The sequence below is a fragment of the Hyperolius riggenbachi genome, chromosome 3 (genome assembly GCF_040937935.1).
Source record: "Hyperolius riggenbachi isolate aHypRig1 chromosome 3, aHypRig1.pri, whole genome shotgun sequence".
In the NCBI taxonomy this organism is placed as follows: Eukaryota; Metazoa; Chordata; class Amphibia; order Anura; family Hyperoliidae; genus Hyperolius; species Hyperolius riggenbachi.
The window spans coordinates 448,855,404-448,879,913 of record NC_090648.1 but is presented as its reverse complement, the minus strand read 5'-3'; the positions used below and the strand labels follow the sequence as shown (position 1 = coordinate 448,879,913).

General features: G+C 46.0%; 1 protein-coding gene across 2 annotated transcripts in view; it reads right to left on the bottom strand.

The window, feature by feature from the left end:
* LOC137564229 (gamma-aminobutyric acid receptor subunit gamma-2) overlaps positions 1–11,739 on the bottom strand; it is a 217,733-nt gene extending 205,994 nt beyond the window's left edge. For both annotated transcript variants that reach the window (XM_068277824.1, XM_068277825.1), the window contains exon 1: positions 11,314–11,739. In XM_068277824.1, coding sequence (XP_068133925.1) covers positions 11,314–11,432 — 119 coding nt within the window. In that variant the 5' untranslated portion in view covers positions 11,433–11,739. The remainder of the gene's footprint in view (positions 1–11,313) is intronic.
* Positions 11,740–24,510: the final 12,771 nt, after the last annotated feature.

The window sequence follows — 24,510 nt, the reverse complement described above, 5'->3', positions numbered from 1 at the left end:
ACTGGTATTGTGGAAAAATTAAATGAACATATCTACCTCCATATCCATCTTCAGAGGCATTTCAAACCACAGGCACTACAGGTGGTCACCTCCAGTGCAGAGCTTTCTAGAAAGTCTCTTTCTAGCAGCCCAGGGAAAAAAAACTGAGAGACTGACAACTAGGGGTGCAGAGAAAAAAGCTTTCTGCTCTCCGCACAATTGTTCTGATGACTGCATCTGCTCAGCTACTGTTAAGGAATCATACAAAGTTTTATAGACAAAGATTTGTAGACAGTCCCTATTCAGTGTGCAGCAGAGTCTTGTGTATAGCTCCCTGCCCCCAGCCTCTTCGCTTCCCAAGTACTGTGTACTGCAGTGATGCTGGAAAAGTCTGCAGAGACAGTTCTGCTCCATCAGAGATGGATAGAGTGAGTGTAATTAGAAGCTGAGGCTGGGAGCACACTTGTCTGTCAGTTTTGTGTGTGCATTTTTCTGTATGCATTTTCTGCACACCATGTGTGTCTGTATGTGTGAAAACATGCACATTTTGTCTCAAAAATCTAATGTAATTGATAGAGAAAATGCAAGCAGTGCTTCGCTGCTGTCATTTTGTATTTGCATTGGGAAAACACATTCAAGTGTGCACTAGCCAATTAAATAACACTGGTTCTCAGTTCTCTTGTTCAGAAAACAGACAAACACAGAATGTGCTCCCAGCCTGAGGACAGGACAGCATAGTGAGATCAGGACCCAGGAGTAGCAGATGGGACATGCAGCACGTGTGACTGCCCCAGTGAGTCTTTGTTGCCTGCATAGTGACTTGCTGGGAGTGTAGCAGCAGGTCTGTGTTCTTATGAGGGCTCTGTCACTAGTGGAAGTCATCTTTTAAAGCTCTTAAAGAGAATCTGTACTCTAAAATTCTTACAATAAAAAGCATACCATTCTATTCATTATATTCTCCTGGGCCCCTCTGTGCTGTTTCTGCCACTCCCTGATGAGATCCTACCTTGTAATTGCCAGTTTTAGGCAGTGTTTACAAACAAAAGACATGGCATGTGATAGGCTCAGAGGAGTTCAGTCTGTGACTCACACAGAGCCTGCAGGAGGCGTGGAGAGGGTGTGTATAGCTTTTATCCTATCACAAGCAGAGCAGCACATTCCTGCCTGAGTGCCTGAGCCCGACAAAGCCGTCAGAGGAAAGAAGATTAGATCATATCACAGAGATAATACAGCCACTGTGCAACTAGGAAAGTCTGCAGTAAGACACACCACATTAGAACAGGTATAGGAACTTATAGGATAGAAAAAATAAGGCTGAAGATGTTGTTACAGAGTCTCTTTAAAGTAAAATGTGAGCACTGTGCATATTCTTTATATCATCAGATACTTTGTGGCCCCTTCTTGTCTTTGGCCTTCCTCCCCTGCTGCCACTGTAGCACTGATTTTTTTCGACTCTGCATGCCCTCTTTCTCCACACTCCACATAGCTGTTTGTAGCAACCACTGCTGGGAGCATATTGGGCATACATGGTCATGATTGTTTCTTAACTGCACGTTTAGTATGCTCTCAGCCATGTCTGCTGTGTGGACAATGCATACACCCTGTTTCTAATGGAAACAAATGGTGCTGTAACTGTAGGGTGGGGAGAGGAGTGGGGGGGGGGGGGGTTGGTGAAGGAGTGTGTATCATGAAAAAAGAAGAAACAGGTATCCACAACTTGTAGATTTTTGTTCCCCTATGGTATATTTAAAGCCCTACCTGTGGGCGTCTCGGCGCATAATCTACAACAACAAATAACATTTGTTAAGCGATTTTCTCACATAAGACTCAAAGCGCATAGGCATGGCTCAGACAAGTAATTGGATCTAGAGTGGGTGCAGGTGCCCCCCCCCCCCCCTCCCCGAGGTCATTATAAGATCTGGCACATTGAACTTTAAAAGTTAGTTTACCTCACCTGCCAGAAGGCGTTCCATTATGCGCCATGAGGTCCCCTATCCCTATAGGAACAGTGTGCTTCGCTGTTGTATACCAGAAAAACGCCTCTGCACAGCACTCATTTCTGCCAGAGCTACTCGCAGGATCAAGCTCCATCCTGACTGGAAACACCAATAGAGCCTGTGTATACATGTTACGTGTAAAGCAGCATACACACTTTAAATAACTCCTGTAGATATGGTGACCCCTGGGCACCACTTTCATGAATTAGCTCTTGTGTTCTTCAGCTGCAACCAGGCACAGCATCCTGTACCATTCCTAAGGGCCACATTTATACCTGAAGCCAAACTTTAATCACCCTTGCCTTGGGCCTAACATGAACCCCTTTCTTAGGCCCCATTTACACTTACTGTATATACTTGAGTAAAAGTCTAGAAAGTTAGGTCTGATTCACTTCATAAAAGTATACAGGTCGACTTATACACGAGTCACAGGCAACATTGAGCACACTGAGTAATGTGTACTAATAGTGACATTCCCATTTACAGCAATGTACTAAGTGGTAAGTGATACTTTGAGGAAAGGAAATGCCAAGAAGGCAAAGGTCTGAAAGTCCTGGCCACAACAATTAACAAGGAAAGAGGGAGGGAGAATACTGAGCAGCATAAAAGGGCGTGAATATTTGCAGCACTTGGTGGCCTGGAGGAGGTATTGGCTGCACTTGGCTGCAATACTGTATGCAGTGCTGTCTTTAACACCTCCTGAGCCCCAACTGCAGCCATTAACTTTGCTGTGTAGATTTATACTTGAGTCAATACAAAATTCCAGCTTAAGAGGGTTGAATATTGGGGTCGACTTATACACGAGGTCGACTCGTATTCGAGTATATACGGTACTGGTAATCAGTTGGTACGCGTGTTTTTCTTCTTCTCCATAGCAGTGCATTATGAAAAATCTTTCAGTTAAGGGCCTGTACACACTGCTGCGCTTGTGCTGCGCTTTTAAAATCGCATGCGTTTTTTAATCGCAAGGTCTTTTGAAAAATCATGATAATCGTGAAGACCTGTACACACTGGTGCGATGTGATTTTTCTATTTTCATGAAGGCTTTGCAATTTAAAAATTGCATGCGATTTTAAAAACTCAGCACAAGCGCAGCAGTGTGTACAGGTTCTAAAACGTGTACAGTGTAAACTGATCCATTGGGAAACATGAGCATTACTTTTAAAATCTGTTGTCCTTTCAGTTATAACTGAGAGCAACTGATTAAGTGTAAATGGGGCCTTACTGGTATGTACTGTAACTGTATGAAAAACTTGAACAATAAAGTACTTTAACATTAGATAGTAGTACAGTTTACGTAAGGACTTACCATACTCTGTGGGCTGCCATAGTCATAGTGTAATGTCCTATCAAAACATGATTATGTACAGTATTTATATAGCACTTCCGCAGCACTTTACAAAGTACATAGTCATGTCACTGACTGTCCTCTGAGGGGCTCCCAATCTAATCTCTACCATAGTCATTGTCTAATGTCCTACCATGTTATTATTATGTATTTATATAGCACTTACATCTTCTGCAGCACTTTACAGAGTACATAGTCATGTCACTGACTGTCCCCAGAGGAGCTCACAGTCTAATCCTACCATAGTCATAGCCTAATGTCCTACCATATTATTAATATGTATTTATATAGCACTGCCATCTTCTCCAGCACTTTACAGATCACATAGTCATGTCACTGAGTGTCCTCAGAGGAGCTCACAATGTAATCCTACCATAGTCATAGCTAGAGTGACCAGATTTTTGTAGGCTCAACCTGAGACGGGGTGAATTGGGGGGAGGGGGGGGCGTCGAAAAATAGGGGGTGCGGCGCACGTAGCGCGCCGCGCCGAAAAATTTGGTGTCTGCAGCGCGTGCGAAAAATGGGCGTGGTCATGACATTCTATGGGCGGAGATAACAGAATGATGCAACAGCGAGGCATAAGAAAGCAGTGTTTACGCTGTGATGTGGTCAAACGTGGATTCACATCATAGGTGTGCAGAAACTGTGTGATGCTATTTAATAGTATGCCATAACCCCAAAGCAGCAAACACAGCCAACTATGACCATTAAATAATACATGCAGCAACAGTTACCCCAGACACCACAAAATAAACGCAATGGGCAACATTTCAGCACAAAATAATCGCATTGCGGGCAACATGTCAGCATAAAATAAACGCAATGGGGGCAAACATGTCAGTACAAAATAAACGCAATGGGGGCAAACATGTCAGTACAAAATGAACGCACTGCGGGCAAACATGTCAGTACAAAATAAACGCACTGCGGGCAAACATGTCAGTACAACATAAACGCACTGCGGGCAAACATGTCAGTACAAAATAAACGCACTGCGGGCAAACATGTCAGTACAAAATAAACGCACTGCGGGCAAACATGTCAGTACAACATAAACGCACTGCGGGCAAACATGTCAGTACAAAATACACGCAATGCGGCCAAACATGTCAGTACAAGATAAACGCACTGCGGGCAAACATGTCAGTACAAGATAAACGCACTGCGGGCAAACATGTCAGTACAAGATAAACGCACTGCGGGCAAACATGTCAGTACAAAATACACGCAATGCGGCCAAACATGTCAGTACAAGATAAACGCACTGCGGGCAAACATGTCAGTACAAAATACACGCAATGCGGCCAAACATGTCAGTAAAAGATAAACGCACTGCGGGCAAACATGTCAGTACAAAATACACGCAATGCGGCCAAACATGTCAGTACAAGATAAATGCACTGCGGGCAAACATGTCAGTACAAAATACACGCAATGCGGCCAAACATGTCAGTACAAGATAAACGCACTGCGGGCAAACATGTCAGTACAAGATAAACGCACTGCGGGCAAACATGTCAGTACAAGATAAACGCACTGCGGGCAAACATGTCAGTACAAGATAAACGCACTGCGGGCAAACATGTCAGTACAAAATACACGCAATGCGGCCAAACATGTCAGTAAAAGATAAACGCACTGCGGGCAAACATGTCAGTACAAAATACACGCAATGCGGCCAAACATGTCAGTAAAAGATAAACGCACTGCGGGCAAACATGTCAGTACAAAATACACGCAATGCGGCCAAACATGTCAGTACAAGATAAACGCACTGCGGGCAAACATGTCAGTACAAAATACACGCAATGCGGCCAAACACTTCACCTGCAAGAAAAGGCATTTACTCACCTGGCAGAAGACGTCCCCTCACGCAGCCGGCCTCTGGTGCCTCAGGTGCAGCTCCCCCTGGCCTGGACGATGTTCAATCTCCCGCTCAGCCTCTCACAGGCAGAGCAGGGCTACGGCAAGATGGCGTCCGGAGACGGAGCCCTGTACTGGAGACAAATAGTCTCCAATACAAGGCTCCGCCTCCGGACGCCATCTTCCCGTAGCCCTGCTCTGCCTGTGCCTGCTGGAGGAGAACATTGCAGGCTGGAGCGGGGCTGCGGGGAATGAACTAGCGCAGCATCTAGTAGACGCTGCGGCTAGTTCATTGTATGGTGGCCAGAGTCCCGAGGCCGGGACGTCCCGCTGCTAAAAGCGGGACGTTTCCCGGGACCTCATGCAGCCTGGGACAGCGCCCCCCCGAAGGCGGGACGCGTCCCGGGTAAAGCGGGACGTATGGTCACCGTATCATAGCCTAATGTCCTACTATATTATGAATATGTTTCTATATAGCACATCTTCTACAGCACTTTACAGATCACATAGTCATGTCAGAGACTGTCCTCAGCGGAGTTTACAGTCTAATCCTACCATAGTTATGGTCTAATGTCCCTACTATATTATTATTATGTATTTATATAGCACTCACATCTTCTGCAGCACTTTACAGATTACATAGTCTTGTCACTGACTGTCCTCAGAGGAGTTCACAATTTAATCCCTACCATAGTTATAGTATATGGGGTAGTGATGTCGCGAACCTCCGATTTTCGGTTCGCGAACCCCGTTCGCGGACTTCCACGGAAGGTTTGGTTCGCGTAAAAGTTTGCGAACCGCAATAGACTTCAATGGGGAGGCGGACTTTGAAAAATAGAAAAAATTATGCTGGCCAGAAAAGTGATGGAAAACATTTTTTAAGGGGTCTAACACCTGGACCCCCAGGTGGCGGAGTGGGATAGACACCAAAAGTCCCAGGGGAAAATCTGGATTTGACGCAAAGCAGAGGGCAGAAATCACAATGAATGCTAAATTGCAGGCCTAAAGTGCTTTCAAACATCTGGCATGTGTATACATCAATCAGGGAGTGTAATTAGAGTACTGCTCCACACTGACACACCAAACTCACTGTGTAACGCACCGCAAACAGCTGTTAGCGTAGTGACGGCGGTGCTGGACTGGTGCAACATGGCCAGAGTGCAGGCCGTGGCAGTTTTCCAGCCCATATGGTAGCCGGGCTGTGGTAGCTCAATGATAGAACAACAGTGACTGTCCAGCTGATCAAATTTGGTTTGTCCACAATGAAGCAACGACCTTATTATCTTCTTGTATGTAGGTAGGCATAGGTAGGAGTCCCAGTATAGGTAGGTAGGCATAGGTAGGTGCCTCAGTAGTTAGCTAGGCATAGGTAGGAGACCCAGTATAGGTAGGTACGCGTAGGTAGGTGTCCCAGTAGTTAGCTAGGCATAGGTAGGAGACCCAGTATAGGTAGGTAGGCATAGGTAGGTGTCCCAGTAGTTGGCTAGGCATAGGTAGGAGTCCCAGTATAGGTAGGTAGGCATAGGTAGGTGCCTCAGTTGTTAGCTAGGCATAGGTAGGAGACCCAGTATAGGTAGGTAGGTATAGGTAGGTGTCCCAGTAGTTAGCTAGGCATAGGTAGGAGACCCAGTATAGGTAGGTAGGCATAGGTAGGAGTCCCAGTATAGGTAGGTAGGCATAGGTAGGTGCCTCAGTAGTTAGCTAGGCATAGGTAGGAGACCCAGTATAAGTAGGTAGGCATAGGTAGGAGTCCCAGTATAGGTAGGTAGTCATAGGTAGGTGCCTCAGTAGTTAGCTAGGCATAGGTAGAAGACCCAGTATAGGTAGGTAGGCATAGGTAGGAGTCCCAGTATAGGTAGGTAGGCATAGGTAGGTGCCTCAGTAGTTAGCTAGGCATAGGTAGGAGACCCAGTATAAGTAGGTAGGCATAGGTAGGAGTCCCAGTATAGGTAGGTAGTCATAGGTAGGTGCCTCAGTAGTTAGCTAGGCATAGGTAGGAGACCCAGTATAGGTAGGTAGGCATAGGTAGGTGTCCCAGTAGTTAGCTAGGCATAGGTAGGAGACCGAGTATAGGTAGGAAGGCATAGGTAGGTCCCCTAGTATAGGTAGGTAGGTAGGTGTTCCTGTAAAGGTAAGTAGGTGTCCCAGTAGTTAGCTAGGCATAGGTAGGAGACCCAGTATAAGTAGGTAGGCATAGGTAGGAGTCCCAGTATAGGTAGGTAGTCATAGGTAGGTGCCTCAGTAGTTAGCTAGGCATAGGTAGGAGACCCAGTATAGGTAGGTAGGCATAGGTAGGAGTCCCAGTATAGGTAGGTAGGCATAGGTAGGTGCCTCAGTAGTTAGCTAGGCATAGGTAGGAGACCCAGTATAAGTAGGTAGGCATAGGTAGGAGTCCCAGTATAGGTAGGTAGTCATAGGTAGGTGCCTCAGTAGTTAGCTAGGCATAGGTAGGAGACCCAGTATAGGTAGGTAGGCATAGGTAGGTGTCCCAGTAGTTAGCTAGGCATAGGTAGGAGACCCAGTATAGGTAGGAAGGCATAGGTAGGTCCCCTAGTATAGGTAGGTAGGTAGGTGTTCCTGTAAAGGTAAGTAGGTGTCCCAGTAGTTAGCTAGGCATAGGTAGGAGACCCAGTATAGGTAGGTAGGCATAGGTATGTCCCCTAGTATAGGTAGGTAGGTAGGTGTCCCCGTATAGGTAAGTAGGTGCCCCAGTAGTTAGGTAGGCATAGGTAGGTGTCCCAGTATAGATAGTTAGGCAGGGTCTGGCTGGCACAGTAATAACAATTACCAAGGTCCAGCTGCAACAGATAGGGCTGTATAATGTCAGTGTCAGTGAGCAACACACACAAAAAAAAGACATCAGGAAAACATTAGCTCTCAAAAGAGCTGTTAAGGGGTGCTATTTTAGCAATAACAATCATCCAGGAGCAAGCCAAGAGCCTAACTAATCTTTCCCTAGGAGAAAAAATCTGCAGCAGCTTTCCCTAGTCTGTCTATTTGCAGCAGGCACACGAGTGAGTGTCATGGCCAGCGAGCCTGCCTTATATAAGGGTGGGGTGGGGGCTCCAGGGTTTAGTGTAGCCTGAATGGCTACAATGTGCCTGCTGACTGTGATGCAGAGGGTCAAAGTTGACCCTCATAGTGCATTATGGGGCGAATCGAACTTCCGCAAAAGTTCGCCTGCTCCAGGCAAACGCGAACCACCAAAGTTCGCCTGGAACCGTTCGCTACATCTCTAGTAGGGGACAGGATTTATTGCCTGGAGTGACAAAAAGGCTAGAAACAGCCTTACCCTTTCTCTTCAGGTTCCCTTTAAACTCTAAAGAAACATGCTCTATGTTTAGCACCACAGTCTTCCCACACTCACACTGATTCATCCTTCTGTGTACTCTACCAAGCAAAAAGTACAAAAGTTTACCAAAGACTGCAAAAAACTGAACAACACTTTACACTTACGCCATTACAGTGTGCAAATCCTCTATAATAAAACCCCTGTGTCCGTGCCTCCTGTCTCTGTGTAGTGTTGTCCTTGCTTTGGGCCACTGCACATGTGCGCAGCACAGACCCAGAGACAGGAGGCCGGGGACGAGGCCAGGGAGTCGAGCGGGCATGTAAGCGGGTGGCCGGATGTGCGCCGGGTGAGCGGGCGACGGTTGCGTGCGGCGGTGGGTGAGCTGGCAACGGCGGGTGAGCGGGCGCGTGCGCGGCGGGTGGCGGGCGCACGCGCGCCCAGGAACAAAGACCTACAGCCCGTTTTTATACAGGCTTAGGTCTACTAGTATAAAATAAACGACATCTGTAACCAAAATGTATTGATACTCGGACCATTGAAACATTTGCGTCATTAAAGCGGACTTGAACTCAGAACTTCCTCTCTCCTCTAAAAGATACACAACAGCATAATAACCTTGAAAGAAAAACATTTCTTTGTTACAGCTGATACAAATCTTGCAATACATCTGCAGTGTGTCTACTTCCTGCTTTCACAGAGGCACACAAAGGGTTAAAAGACAACTGTAGCGAGAGGTATATGGAAGCTGCCATATGTATTCCCTTTTAAACAATACCAGTTGCCTGGCTACTCTGCTCATCTATTTGGCTGCAGTAGTGTCCGAGTAGCACCAGAAACAAGCATGCAGCTAATCTTGTCAGATCTGACAATAATGTCAGAAACACCTGATCTGCTGCATGCTTGTTCAGGGCCTATGGCTGAAAGTATTAGAGGCAGAGGATCAACAGGCTAGCCAGGCAACTGGTATTGCTTAAAATGAAATAAATATGGCAGCATCCATGTACCTCTCACTACAGTTGTCCTTTAACATTCTGTGTTTACAAATTAGCTGCTCTGCCGAGGCAGCCAGCTGACACAGCTGAGGGATCAAATTACAGATGAGGGGTAATTAGACAGGTTAAACTCTCTAGATACATAATGGGAGCATTTCTCTGCTTTCCTTCTGTCTTGTGCAAGAGTTCTGGCCCACTTTATAGGCCTACGCTATGAGGCTTGAATCCATCAGTCTGTGTGTTTGTCTGCTGGGATAGCTACCTTTCATTGATCATAATGGGGCATGTCATTAACAACACACACATAAATACATTTAAAGTCTCAGGAAAATTAATAGAATTCCCCTTTGTCGGGATTGCATAGGACTAAGCCAAGCTGATTGCTGAATGAGTTTAGATTGCCAGTTTGCAAGGGGAATTGGCCTGATGACTTATTCTGAATTTCCACCGTACACAAAATGCATTAAATACACCATTCTTCTGAGCTGTGTGACAAATTCACCTCCTGTATCAAAAACAATGAGCTGCTGCCTCCACACATTTATGCTACATTATACAAAGCGCTAAAAATAAAATGAAAACACGGTGCTGTTAATGAACTAGGTTCTTGTTCATATTAAAAAAAAAATATGCATTGTTTTAAAAATAAAAATTGCATCCTCTGCTTCGTAGCTGGTAATCTCGTGATGATAATAAAGGAATGGTTATTATCGGTTCCATACGTCAGCAGATTCTTCATGGCCAGAGCCTATACCTAGGAACACATCCTCAGTCACTACTGATTACTGAATAACCATTGGGAACACTGTCATCAGTTCTCTAATAGAGCATTTCAACATGGCAGCTTGCTGGTATGCTACACAAGACTCTTTTTTGTTGTTGTTATTGCAGCCACCATCCAATCCACTTCAGGAAGGGCTATTAAAAGGGTTAAAAAGGAAACACTCATGGCAGCATTAATTAACACATCCAAGGGGAAGAAGGAAACAGCATGCAAGATCAGCACAATTACGACCTGGCAGTCTATTGCAGCTAACACAACTCATCCCCGGCTAGCCAAATGCACTCTTCTCCATAGTGTTCGCTGTCTCAGCAGGATTCACAGTCAGTGCACTTGGCCAGATTGGGAAAGGTAGAGGGAGAGCAAGAGAAACATGGCAGATTTAAAGATAGCAAAGCAGCAGTTTTACAGCCTCCTGATTAGGGCAGGTAACTGTTAAACAAGAATAAGCATCCCCTTTGTGTTTTATGAACTGCAAAATAAACACAGCCTTCTCTTATCTCCTGCTAGAAGTGGATGGATGGTGCGCTGTCCCTGGTGCTGATGCTGCTGAATCTGACACGTTCCTATGCTTTTTTTTTTCTGTGTGTGATGCTCTATATGGATGCTAATTTTCAACCTCCCCCCCAAGCCCCCCTCCTGTGCCTGGATGCACAATCATCAAGAGTGCACAATTACAACCGAATATCTTGCTACACATACTCACACACACATACATACACACACACACACACACAGCCATGTTGTGTGGCAAAGGGTGGACTGTATCCCTGCATCACATCAATGCCTCCATTTGCAGATGTGTGTACGTGTGCTGCGCCTTTTAATTATTTATTTATTGGGAAGACCCCCCCTGCCATGGTAAACCATCATTTAAGGTGCTTCACACCGACACATGCAGCCAATTAATCAATCTCAGGGGTGACACATGGCATGAGACACAAATATATATATCTCTATCTATATCTATATATACCACACATATTATACACAGGCAGTTAGCACAGATCAGATATACCATACAAGCTACACAGCAATTAAGGATAGCAGATAGCTCTTACCATTGGATGAGAGAATGAAGCAAGAATATCCACACGATCATTTTGTGGTGGAAGGTGGTTAGTCTGAGCAACGCATTGTTTCCAAATTTTGGCTTCTTTGGTGAACACATCTCTTCCATTCTCGTCCCCCCCTCTCTTTTAATCCCTTTGTTGCGAATGGAATGGTCCCCCACCCCCTAGCAGGTACATTGGCTGTAATGATGCATTCCGCCAGGCATAGGAGAAGGAGGAAGATTTAAGAAATCCCAGGCAGATCCCCCCTGCCCCCCGGACAGCTCATCTACCCGCACACCACTTCTGAGAGCCGCGATCTGGGGGGGGGTGAGGGGGGGTGAGGGAGAGGTGGGGGGAGAAAGAGAAGCCAAAGGGGAGAGAGGAGACGCGCTCACACATACACACACAGCGAGGCTGCTGTCAGGGAGAAAGCGTCTCAGACTGAATGCAGATTAACTAGGAGGTCAAAGTGGAATTTATGCACGCTGCTTCAGCACTGAAGATTAACACATGCGTGATGCCTACCCGGATGATATTTAACCTTGTGATCGTGCATGAAGCCGATGCAGTACCTTTGCCTGCGAGATACACATTTCTGCATTCATGCTTATGTATTTTTTTGCCTAATAATAATAATACAGTACACTCTGACTCTTCCTCCTCCAGATATAGAGAGAAATATGAGAGTTATACTCACTTTTGTAAGGAGAGATAGATAGATAGATAGATAGATAGATAGATAGATAGATAGATAGATAGATAGATTAGATTAGATTAGATTATCTCATAAAAGTGAGTACACATCTCACATTTTTGTATATATTTTTATTATATTTTTTTTATGGGACAGAACTGAGGATATTTAAAGGAAACCTTAAAGGATGAAACAAATGAAATAAACTATCATATCCATCTTCCTTCTCCTTAAAATGACTTTTTAAATTCCACGTTTTATTTTATGTTTAAATCTACTTTTTAAGTTTTAACTTTTTTATTATTTTTGCTCAATGACACATTCATTGAAGTATGCCAGAGTTAAAATTTATGAACTATTGACCCTTTTTTTACCTCTTTCCTGCTCTCAGAAGCTATTTTCTGCTAGGAAAGTGTTTTATAGTTGTTATTTTTTATCAGTGTGAGTCACACTGTAGCCACTTCCTGGCTGAGTCAGCCACTTACATACCTGATATTTAACTCTTTCAGGCAGAGAAAGAAAGAAAAGGAACACAGCATAGTTATTTGTGTGCTAGGCACTGTACATACCCATGTCTATCTCATCATGTCACGTGTCTAACTTACCTGGGGCCTCTACTGGCCCCCTGCAGCCACCCTGTGCCCGCGTCGGGTCAAACTGATCCTCTGGTCCCCCGTAGCAATTCAGTTTCATTTTCTGCGACTTAGGCAGTTGATGGCCAGTGCGCCAGCGTGGCCCTGGCTGCGTACGCCCTCGATCATGCTCCCAGCATGCGCAGTAAGATATTTTATCCTACCGCGCATGTGCAGGATGCTCCCGGCAGCGGGAGTGTGATCTAGGATGCAGGCAGCCAGAGCCGCACTGGCACAGTGGCCATCAACTGGCTCAGTCCCAGAAAACGAAACAGTCACTGCGGGGGAACCGGAGGATAGGTTTGTCACAGCGAAGGCACAAGGTGGCAGCAGGGGGCAGGTAGAAGCCTTAGGTAAGTTAAACTATTTTGTAATGACTTTAGGTTTACTTTAAGTGCCATTTCCAGTGGTATAGCAATAGGAGATGCATAGGTTGCGACCGCACTGGGCCCCTGGACCAGAGGGATACTTCTTCATCCATTTTATTATGTTTACATTTGTGCTATGCTGATAATGAACACCTCTATTTGTGCATTGCATAGTGGTAATCCTTAACAAACTATTTAAACTACTGTATTGTAAATACACCTCTCTGACACTGCAGCTGTCCCGGATAGGTTTTGGGGCTCCATATCAAAAGAGTGCTTGGATCCCATGTAAAACTCACATTGGTTAGCCAGGTAGGTTCCCCCAGTATAGGTAGCCAGCCTCTCCTGCCCCCCCTCCTCCTTCTGGGCTGCCGCTCAATTACCTTCTTGAGTCGATTACCTTCTTGCCACTCGGTTACCCCCTCCTCCACCGCCACAGTCCCTGCTACAGCTAGCACAACAGTCCCGCCTGGTCGGGTCCCACTCGCTAGCGCTAGACCTCAGATCAGAACCAGCCACAGGAAATGAAGAACCATGAGTGCGGTTCCCCTGGTAATGATGCATAAGCGTCGCTACGGGAACCGCTCCTGTGACACTCCACTCCTCCATGACGACATCATGAAGCTGGTGAATGTTACAGACCTTACACCCCTCCACCCAGGGGCATAGCAATAGCCATAGCAGCCATAGCAGCTGGTATGGGGCCCTGGAGAAGAGGGGGCCCAGGTGGTACTTGATGTGTTCAGTATCAACTTTAATTTGTTTCTTTACCCTCTGACCTTGTAGGTAGGTGCAGGTGGTATTACGCAAGAGTGCCTAGACCTGAAGGCCCCATGAAATATTTGCTATGGGGCCCCATAGTCTCTAGCTATGCCACTGCCTCCACCTTCTGTTTGAGGATGTGCCACAGATGCATCTATAAATTCAGTTCCTTTAGCAAGGCAGTGGTTACCTTAGAAGTGTGTTTGGGCCCTGATGCTCAGTTTCCCACAAGGAGGGGGTCATGCTCAGCATGACTATGTCACAGTACATGTTGGCATTCATGATTCTTTCGTTGATCTTTAGTTCCCCAGTGCTTTAGTCCCCCTAACTTTAACACTCCAATAAGCATGGTGGACTGTGGGCAAGACACACTCGTCTTTGTACTTCTCATCTGATTGCTGCCACACATGCATTGGTTAAGACATCATCTGAACCAAATAAGTGTATTTTGGTCTCATCAGACCACAGGACATGGTTCCTGTAATCCATGTATTCAGTCTGCTTGTCTTCAACAACTGTTTGCCAACTTTTTTGTGCATCATCTTTAGATGAGGCTTCCTTCTGGGACGACAGCCATGCAAAGCAATTTGATCCAATGTGCGGCGTATTGACTGTGCACTGACAGGCTGACCACACTCCACTTCAACCTCTGCAGCAATGCTACCAGCTCTCATATGTCTATTTGCAAAAGAAGACCTATGGATATGATGCTGAGCATGTGCAACTCAGCTTCTCTGGCCATGGAGACGCTTGTTTTGCGTGGAACCTTTCCTATTAAACCATTGTATGGGCTTGGCCACCATGCTGCAGCTATGTTGCAGGGTGTTGGCAATCTTCTTACAGCCTAGGTCATTTCTAAATAGAGCAATAATTCTTTTTTTTTTTTTTTTTTTTTCTGCCATGAGGTGCCATGTTGAATTTCCAGTGACTATTATGAGTACGAGAGCAATAACACAAAATTTAACACACCTGCTCCCCATTCATACTGTCCATTTAAAAAAAAATCTGCCAACAATCTAATGCTCTTTATACTATTAAAGACTAAAAGGGTTATCACAAAGCTGTAATTTTTGCTATAGTGCCCCTTTAATGATCCTGTGTAGGAACAAGTATGAGTTTATAAATGTGCTGGATGCTTACTACCCACCGTACATGTGATGGATGTGGAGCGGCGTATGTCCCCTCTATGCACAAATGTAAACACCTCCCCCCAAGCGCACCCCACCATAGGCAGAGCTGTTCAGCAACGGCTGCCCCCCCCCCCCCCCCCCCCCCGCTGCCCTAGTAGGCATGACATATGTGATGCAGCATGTGTTCCCTCTGGAGCATGGAGACCTGTGCATGGTTCTTATACTCACAGATCCACCACACTGCCAAGAATCATCTTTAACTTCCAAGGTCCGTGTCACAAGTCCTTCGCCTTGGTCCTAGGTCCCCCCCAACCCATCACCCACACCTAAATTAAGTTTGATAGCACTATTTATATTCATCACTAGTGAGTTCCATGGACTCCTTAGTGGTGTCAAGTGTAATGCCTATGAAATTGCTTTAATTTTAGTAGTGGTCATGATGGAGTTATTGGGGTCTTTTCACTCTAGTTGTGGGCTTTCAAGGGTAAACAAAACCTCTTATTGACCATCTTGTTTACAGTTAAAGAGACTCAGAGACAATTTAAAATAATAGATTTATACATACCTGGGGCTTCCTCCAGCCCCATCTGTATGGATCGATCCCACGTTGCAGTCCTCAGCCGTCTCTATCACCGGGACTTGTAACTGTGATTCCCTCTGTCTCTCTGGCGCCTGCCTTACGCACGCGCCTGCACAGTACGAAGGGAGCGCACTGCGTTTGCGTTGACTGGCCCTGACCGGCCGAAGTGACGGTGTAACGATTGGTGTCAGCACGCAGAGAGAATCTGATTATTGGTGATCTGCAGTATCACCAAGAATGCAGATATATACCTGATTATTGATGATCTGCAGAATCACCGATAATACAGATATATTGCTAACCTCTGGACACCTATAGGTATGTGAGTGTTTGGTGTAACAGTAGTACTTTGAGTAATGCACCTGCTGAGCAGGTGACCATAGGCAGTAAAGGAATACTGCTCTTGAGGACACAGGAACCTTACAGCAGCCTGAGACTCTCCAAGGGGTGGAGTCAGGCTGGAGATAGGAAGGACCAGAGAGTGAGTGACACCTGAAGGTGGATGTCACTATTTGATCAGGAGACTATCTCTTAAGAGGAGAGATAGCTCTCGAGGCCGGGCACGCCTGGTCGGCAACACACGGACAGATAAAGTACAAAGACAGAAGGCTGATTCGGTATCCAAGGCAAGCAGGGTCTGGCAACGGAATATCAGATATGCGAGGTACCGAATCAGAGATCAAAGGGATAGTCAAGAAAGCAGAAAGTCATAACAGATATCAACAATGCCTAGTCTGGGTGTGAGGTCCTTGGTCTCTACACCCTGGAACTAGTCTGAAGAATAACAGATAGATAACGCAAGTTCCCTAGTCTGGGCGTGAGGTCCTTGGTCTCTACACCCTGGAACTAGTCTGAAGTATAACAGATAGATAACACAAGTTCCCTAGTCTGGGTGTGAGGTCCGTGGTCTCTACACCCTGGAACTAGTCTGAAGTATAACAGATAGATAACACAAGTTCCCTAGTCTGGGTGTGAGGTCCGTGGTCTCTACACCCTGGAACTAGTCTAAGCATAAACAGAATAACAGTACAAGTAATCTGGCACAGTGTGAATTCTCAGGTCCACCTGGTTTAAACACACTGTTGATCTGACTAAGGTCTGAGTGCTTCCACGTAGTGTTTGCAACGGCAGACAACTTGAGACTGGCTAGCAGTAACTATATATGGAGTAGTGCTCTCCGGCACCACCCCTAATTGATCAACCAATAGTAAGCTGCTCTGGAGTCAGCTGATCGGCGTGATCAGCTGACCTCTCCTTGCCCAGTATAAGAGTTCTGCCTCTCAGCGCGCGCGCGTATTCCTAAGCCCGTGTGCACTAACAGACTCAGCCACACCAGACACACACTGCCGCATGCAAACTGCCGCGCTGGACGCGGAACCAGCCGCCTTACTGTTGTTACATGCGGCGGCTTTTCCGCGTTCTGCCCTGTTACCAGACGCACGTCTCCGCGTGCAAACCGTCGCGTTGGACGCGGAATCAGCCGCCTCCTCAGCAGCACACGCGGCGGCTTTTCCGCATTCTCTCACAGTACCCCCCCCCCGAGGAGTGGACTCCGGGCATCTCCTGCCCGGCTTTTCAGGATGCAAGTTGTGGAACTGCCTTTTCAACTCCTTTGCGTGCATGCGACATTCTGGCACCCAAGTTCTCTTCTCAATGCCATACCCCTTCCAGTGCACTAAATACTGCACGGAGTTCTGCACAAGCCGGAAGTCAAGAATCTTCTCAATTTCATACTCAGGTTGGTCATCAATCAACACAGGGGGGGGGGGGGGGGGAGCGGAATCCACATGCACTGCCGGCTTGAGCAAGGACACATGGAATGATCTCACACCTCGCATGCTGGTAGGGAGATCAATGGCATAAGTGACATCATTAATTTTCCTGGTCACTGGAAACGGACCCACAAATCTGGGACCTAACTTGGGAGACAATTGCTTCAGAGCCAAATGTCGTGTGGACACCCAGACCAAGTCTCCTGGAAGGTATTCCCACTCTATGGAACGTCTCTTATCAGCCTGTTTCTTCTGACTCTGAAAAGGCCTCCTCAAATTTCTTTCTACCATTCCCCAAATCTGCTTTAAGGAATTCTGCCAATCCTCCAGGGCTGGAAACGGAGTGGCAGCCACTGGTAATGGGGTGAACTTAGGTGACCTTCCTGTCACCACCTGAAATGGGGAAAAACCTGAGGAGGAGCTTTTTAAATTGTTGTGTGCAAATTCTGCAAATGGCAGGAATTTGACCCAGTCGGTTTGAACATCTGCCACATAACACCTCAGAAACTGTTCCAGAGACTGATTGGTTCTCTCGGTCTGGCCATTGGTCTGTGGGTGGTAGCCTGCTGAAAAAGATAGCTCCATGTCTAACTGATGGCAGAATGCCCTCCAAAACTTAGAAACAAATTTCACTCCCCGATCTGACACTATATTTTCCGGAATACCATGCAGCCGGAAAATATGTTGGATGAAGAGATCGGCCAACTCCTGGGCTGAGGGGAGTCCTTTCAGGGGGACAAAATGGGTCATCTTGCTGAATCGATCGACTACCACCCAAATGACCATCATGCCCTCAGACCTGGGGAGTTCGCCCACAAAATCCATGGACAGATGGGTCCATGGCTCACTCGGGACTGGCAATGGTTGCAATGTCCCAACAGGTGCCTGACGGGAGGGTTTGCTCCTAGCACACACTGCACATTCTCTTACATACTCTTTGCAGTCAGTTGCCAATGACGGCCACCAGGCACATCTCGCAAAGAGGTCCGGAGTTCTGGTGGCCCTGGGATGCCCAGCATTCTTGTGGGAATGGAACAACTGCAGTATTTGTAGACGAAAAGGCAATAGTACAAACATGACCCCTTCAGGCTTCCCCTCTGGTACATCCTGTTGGAACGGACCCAACGTTTCTGTCCAGTCCCTCCAGGTCTCAGTGGCGGCCAGAACCACTTTCTGAGGAAGAATGGTTTCTGGGTCTGAGGGCTGTGCTGTCTCGGGCTCAAAACATCTGGACAAGGCATCAGCTTTGATGTTCTTACTACCAGGGGTATACGTGATTACAAATCTGAATCTCGAGAAAAATAATGACCACCGGGCCTGTCGGGGGCTAAGTCTCTTAGCGCCCTCAATGTACTCCAAATTCTTGTGGTCAGTATAGACAGTAATGGTATGTTCTGCACCCTCTAGCCAATGTCGCCATTCCTCGAAGGCCAACTTAATGGCTAGAATTTCCCTATTGCCTATATCGTAGTTCTTCTCTGCGGGTGAAAACCTACGTGAAAAATAGGCACAGGGGTGTAATTTTCCCTGCAACCCAGAACGCTGAGACAGCACAGCCCCTACCCCTACCTCTGAGGCATCTACCTCCACAATAAAGGGGAAGGTGGTGTTGACATGTCTCAAAATGGGTGCAGTACAGAACAATTTCTTCAGAGTGGAGAAAGCAGCATGGGCCTCAGGGGACCAATGATGAGTATCTGCCCCTTTCTTTGTGAGACTGGTGAGAGGTGAGATCACCATAGAGTACCCCTTTATGAACCTCCTATAGTAGTTGGCGAACCCCAGGAACCTCTGGAGAGCCTTCAGTCCCACAGGTTGGGGCCACTCCAAAACAGCTGAAACTTTTCCAGGGTCCATAGAGAGGCCAGAGGTTGAAATTATGTACCCCAGAAAGGCAACAGAGGTCACCTCGAAAATGCATTTCTCCAGTTTAGCGTACAGCATATTTTGTCTCAACTTCCGTAACACAAACTTAACTTGCTTTCTGTGCTCAGAGAGGTTGGACGAGAAGATTAGTATATCGTCTAAATATACCAAGACAAATCTGCCCAATACTTCTCTAAAGACTTCATTAATCAGCTCTTGAAAGACGGCCGGGGCATTACACAACCTGAAGGGCATCACCAGGTACTCATAGTGCCCGTCGGGCGTGTTAAAGGCCGTCTTCCATTCATCACCGTCCCTGATCCGCACAAGGTTGTAAGCACCCCGTAAATCCAGTTTCGAGAAAATCTTAGCATTGATGGCTTGAGTAAATAAATCGTCTATTAAAGGCAAAGGATAGCGATTTTTTACTGTAATTTTATTTAAGCCCCGATAATCAATGCATGGACGGAGGCCTCCATCTTTTTTTTTTTTTACAAAAAAGAACCCTGCCCCTGCCGGGGACCGAGAAGGGCAGATAAAACCTTTAGCTAAGTTCTCTCGGATGTATTCTTGCATGGCTAATTTCTCTGGCCCAGATAAATTATAGAGATGACCTCTAGGGGGCATACAACCAGACCTGAGATCAATGGGGCAATCGAAAGGACGGTGTGGAGGAAGTTTATCTGCTGACTTGGGACAAAACAAATTCTGAATACCGATCTGGCAAACCCTCCATGTGAATCTTGGTTTTTCCTAAGGTTTCCTTCGCTAGACAATGATGATAACAACGGGTAGACCAGCGCGTTAGCTGACCTGTAGCCCAATTGATCTGAGGCGAGTGAAGTTGTAACCATGGCATGCCAAGAATGATTGTGGAGGTTGTCATTCGTATCACCAGGAATTGTAAACTCTCTTTATGTAACACCCCTATTGTGACCCTTAACACTGGGGTCTGAGACAAAGGTTGGTTACTCTGCAGAGGGGAATCATCCACTGCAGTGACTTGAATCTGTTGTTTTAATGGGGAGATCGGAATCCCCAATTTCCTAGCAAATTCATAATCCATGAAATTGGCTGCTGAGCCAGAATCAATGAAGGCTTCAGTGATCTCTGTCTTATCCTTCCAAGGTATAGTACAAAGGAGAAGCAAAGGTTTATCGTCTGGAGGCAAAGACTGCCTGGGACAACTCTGCACTATATGACCCACCTCTGCACAGTATAAACAGAGCTGCTCTGTTTCCCTGCGCTTCTGCTCTACCTGGAACAATTTCAAGTGCCCGATCTGCATTGGTTCTGGTGGGGGTGAAGCGGGTGGAGATGAATCAGGTTGAGGCGCGGCGTAGGAAACTAATCTCATATCGTTCCTACTCCGAGTCTGTCTTTGATAACGTAAGCACCGGTCAATCCTGATGGCCGATGAAATGGCCTCATCAATAGACTTCGGCTCAGGATGACCCAGCATAAGATCAGAAACTGCGTCTGACAAGCCTGACAAAAAGCAGTCTAGCAGAGCGAATGACTCCCATCTAGCTGACACAGCCCATTTCCGGAACTCTGCAGCATAGTTCTCTACCGGACCCTTGCCCTGCCGCAGTGTCTTGAGCTTCCGCTCAGCGGTAGAGGCAATGTCTGGATCATCATAAATTATAGCCATAACTTTAAAGAATTCTTCCACCGAAGTTAGGGCCGGATGCCCTGTCTGGAGGTTATATGCCCAAGTCTGGGAATCCCCTGACAACAAGGTCTTAATAAAGGTTACTCTCTGGGCCATGGTTCCTGACGAATTAGGCCTTAACTCAAAGTATGATAACACTCTATCTCTAAAATTCTGAAAGTCAGATCTATGGCCAGAAAACTTTTCAGGTACAGGCATACGTATGTCTAGGCTAGGAGGAGATCACACTGAGTTTATAGCTGATTGAAGTTCCTGAATAGACCCAAATAGCTGGTTGATCTGGGTCTGTTGGTTCAAACCTGCCCCGGAAAGATTGTTTACCACGGCGGTCAGGACTTCAACATGACTATACAGTGCGTCCATTTGGGTTTGGTCTGCCGTTCTGTAACGATTGGTGTCAGCACGCAGAGAGAATCTGATTATTGGTGATCTGCAGTATCACCAAGAATGCAGATATATACCTGATTATTGATGATCTGCAGAATCACCAATAATACAGATATATTGCTAACCTCTGGACACCTATAGGTATGTGAGTGTTTGGAGTAACAGTAGTACTTTGAGTAATGCACCTGCTGAGCAGGTGACCATAGGCAGTAAAGGAATACTGCTATTGAGGACACAGGAACCTTCCAGCAGCCTGAGACTCTCCAAGGGGTGGAGTCAGGCTGGAGATAGGAAGGACCAGAGAGTGAGTGACACCTGAAGGTGGATGTCACTATCTGATCTGGAGACTATCTCTTAAGAGGAGAGATAGCTCTCGAGGTCGGGCACGCCTGGTCGGCAACACACAGACAGATAAAGTACAAAGACAGAAGGCTGATTCGGTATCCAAGGCAAGCAGGGTCTGGCAATGGAATATCATATATGCGAGGTACCGAATCAGAGATCAAAGGGATAGTTAAGAAAGCAGAAAGTCATAACAGATATCAACAATGCCTAGTCTGGGTGTGAGGTCCTTGGTCTCTACACCCTGGAACTAGTCTGAAGTATAACAGATAGATAACACAAGTTCCCTAAAAGGGTGTGAGGTCCGTGGTCTCTACACCCTGGAACTAGTCTGAAGTATAACAGATAGATAACATAAGTTCCCTAGTCTGGGTGTGAGGTCCGTGGTCTCTACACCCTGGAACTAGTCTAAGCATAAACAGAATAACAGTACAAGTAATCTGGCTCAGTGTGAATTCCCAGGTCCACCTGGTTCAAACACACTGTTGATCTGACTAAGGTCTGAGTGCTTCCACGTAGTGTTCGCAACGGCAGACAACTTGAGACTGGCTAGCAGTAACTATATATGGAGTAGTGCTCTCCGGCACCACCCCTAATTGATCAACCAATAGTAAGCTGCTCTGGAGTCAGCTGATCGGAGTGATCAGCTGACCTCTCCTTGCCCAGCATAAGAGTTCTGCCTCTCAGCGCGCACGCGCGTATTCCTAAGCCCGTGTGCACTAACAGACTCAGCCACACCAGACACACGCTGCCGCGTGCAAACCACCACGCTGGACGCGGAACCAGCCGCCTTACTGTTGTTACATGCGGCGGCTTTTCCGCGTTCTGCCCTGTTACCAGACGCACGTCTCCGTGTGCAAACCGCTGCATTGGACACGGAATCAGCCGCCTCCTCAGCAGCACATGCGGCGGCTTTTCCGCGTTCTCCCACAGACGGGACCCGGTACTGCCGATAGGGATGGATGAGGACAGCAACGTGAGAGCGATCCATGCAGTTGGGACTGGAGGAAGCCCCAGGTATATATAAATCTATTATTTTATTTGTCTCTGAGTCTCTTTAAGGCATTGATCAATCAGGTTGCATCTGCAAATTATTTGCTTAGCTGTGGACAAAGTGGCCAGTTACAGGTTCTGTTTATCTTGGATGAACCACCCTCGAGTTAGAAAGATATGAAAGTGCTAAACTGTGTCATTATAAAATTCATTTGTAGTTTCAAAGAAAAATTACATTTTTAGACATGCCAAAAAAGCAAAAATAGTGTTGTGATAATACTTGAAGGCAGTGGATCTGCCCAACCTGAATTAAATCATTTACGATCTCAACAATACATGCACAACACCAGTACCCCAAAGAGGTTCAACAAAGGTATAGTACCATTGATTATAAGTTGAAAAAGTCAAAAAAGCTTTATTACTTATCCATAAATAACAATAGTATACACAATATGTTAAAACACAAAAAAAGCATATTATAACCACCTGCCTGTATAATAACATATATTTGCATATAAAAAGTGCATGCTGCAGTAATTAAAGGACAACCGAGGTGACATGTCACATGATAAGATAAACATGTGTATGTACAGTGTCAAGCACACAAATAACTAGGCTGTGTTCCTTTTTTTCCTTTCTCTGCCTCAAAGAGTTAAACATCAGGTATGCAAGTGACAGTTTCTGTCTGGGTCGGACTGGGTCAGACTATAGCATAACCCTCGCTGATAAGTAATTACAGTTAGTCAGTAAATGACTTCTAAAAATTAGAAAAGAGATACAAAGAGTAAATCATTCATAGATTTGAGCTCTGGCATACTTCAATGAAGGTGTCATTGAACAGAGACAATGAAACTGTAAAAACTTAAAAACTAGATTTAAATATAAATTAAAACTGTGGGATATCTAAAAAAGAGCATTTTAAGGAGAAGGGGGATAGATACAATTGTTTTTCTCATGAGTTTATTTTCACCTCAGATGTCCTTTAAAGTGAATGGGAACCGCATTTAAAAAAAAAATGAAGCAAATACTTACCTAAGGAGAGGGAAGGCTCTGGGTTGTATAGAGCCTTCCGTCTTCTCTCTCGGTGCCCTCTATCCTGTGCTGGCTCCCCCCCATTTTAATCCCCCGCCGAAAGGGTATTTGGTAGTCTTCGGGAGCCGTGTCCTCCCGGAGACGTGCGGCTCCATACTGCATAGGCGTGAGCGTGCAAGAGAGCATGCTTGCGCAGGCGCAGTACAGGGCCGCCCTTCTTCAGGAGCACTCGGGCTCCCTGAAGACTTCTGAAGCCTCCTTCAGCCGGGTAAAGCAGTATTTGACTAATTTAGTCAAATACTGTTACCGGGTGAGCCAGCAACGGGGACCAGTAGAGGAGCGGGAAGGCTCTATACGACCCAGAGCCTTCCCTCTCCTTGGGTAAGTATCTGTCTCATTTTTTTAAATGCGGTTCCCATTCACTTTAAGGACACTGAATACTCATATTCTATATGGTGATATATCTGGTCATGCAGTTCCTTTAGGATCCTGCTATGGTCATAGAACCCGGGTTCTAAGATATTGCAAAGTGAACACTATGGTATAGTTTGTTAGAGTGCTTCTCTATATAGCGATAAAGATATAGATAAAGAGATAAGTAACCCAGCAAGAAAAAAAAAAAAAAATATTATTATATGTGCATACTGATAATAAATATAAACTGCCATAAACTAGTGTACCATGAGATGAAACAGCATGAATAGACAAGTTTGCATCTAGTGTAAGGTTCAAAATGCACCAGCAATAGTTATGAGCAAGATACTTAGCCCCAGAGGAATTAGTCACCGGCAAGCTGAGGAGTGTGAACAAATACTCAGTGGTGCTATCCCTTTTTTTGGCCTCTTTTGGGGTACTGGTGCTGTGCATGTTGCGATAATACTTGTTGCAAAAAGCTTCTCAAAAAAAATCTGGGGTTCAAGAGTAAAAAGTTCCCTTAAGGCCTTTTTCCACTACATGCAGATTGGATGCA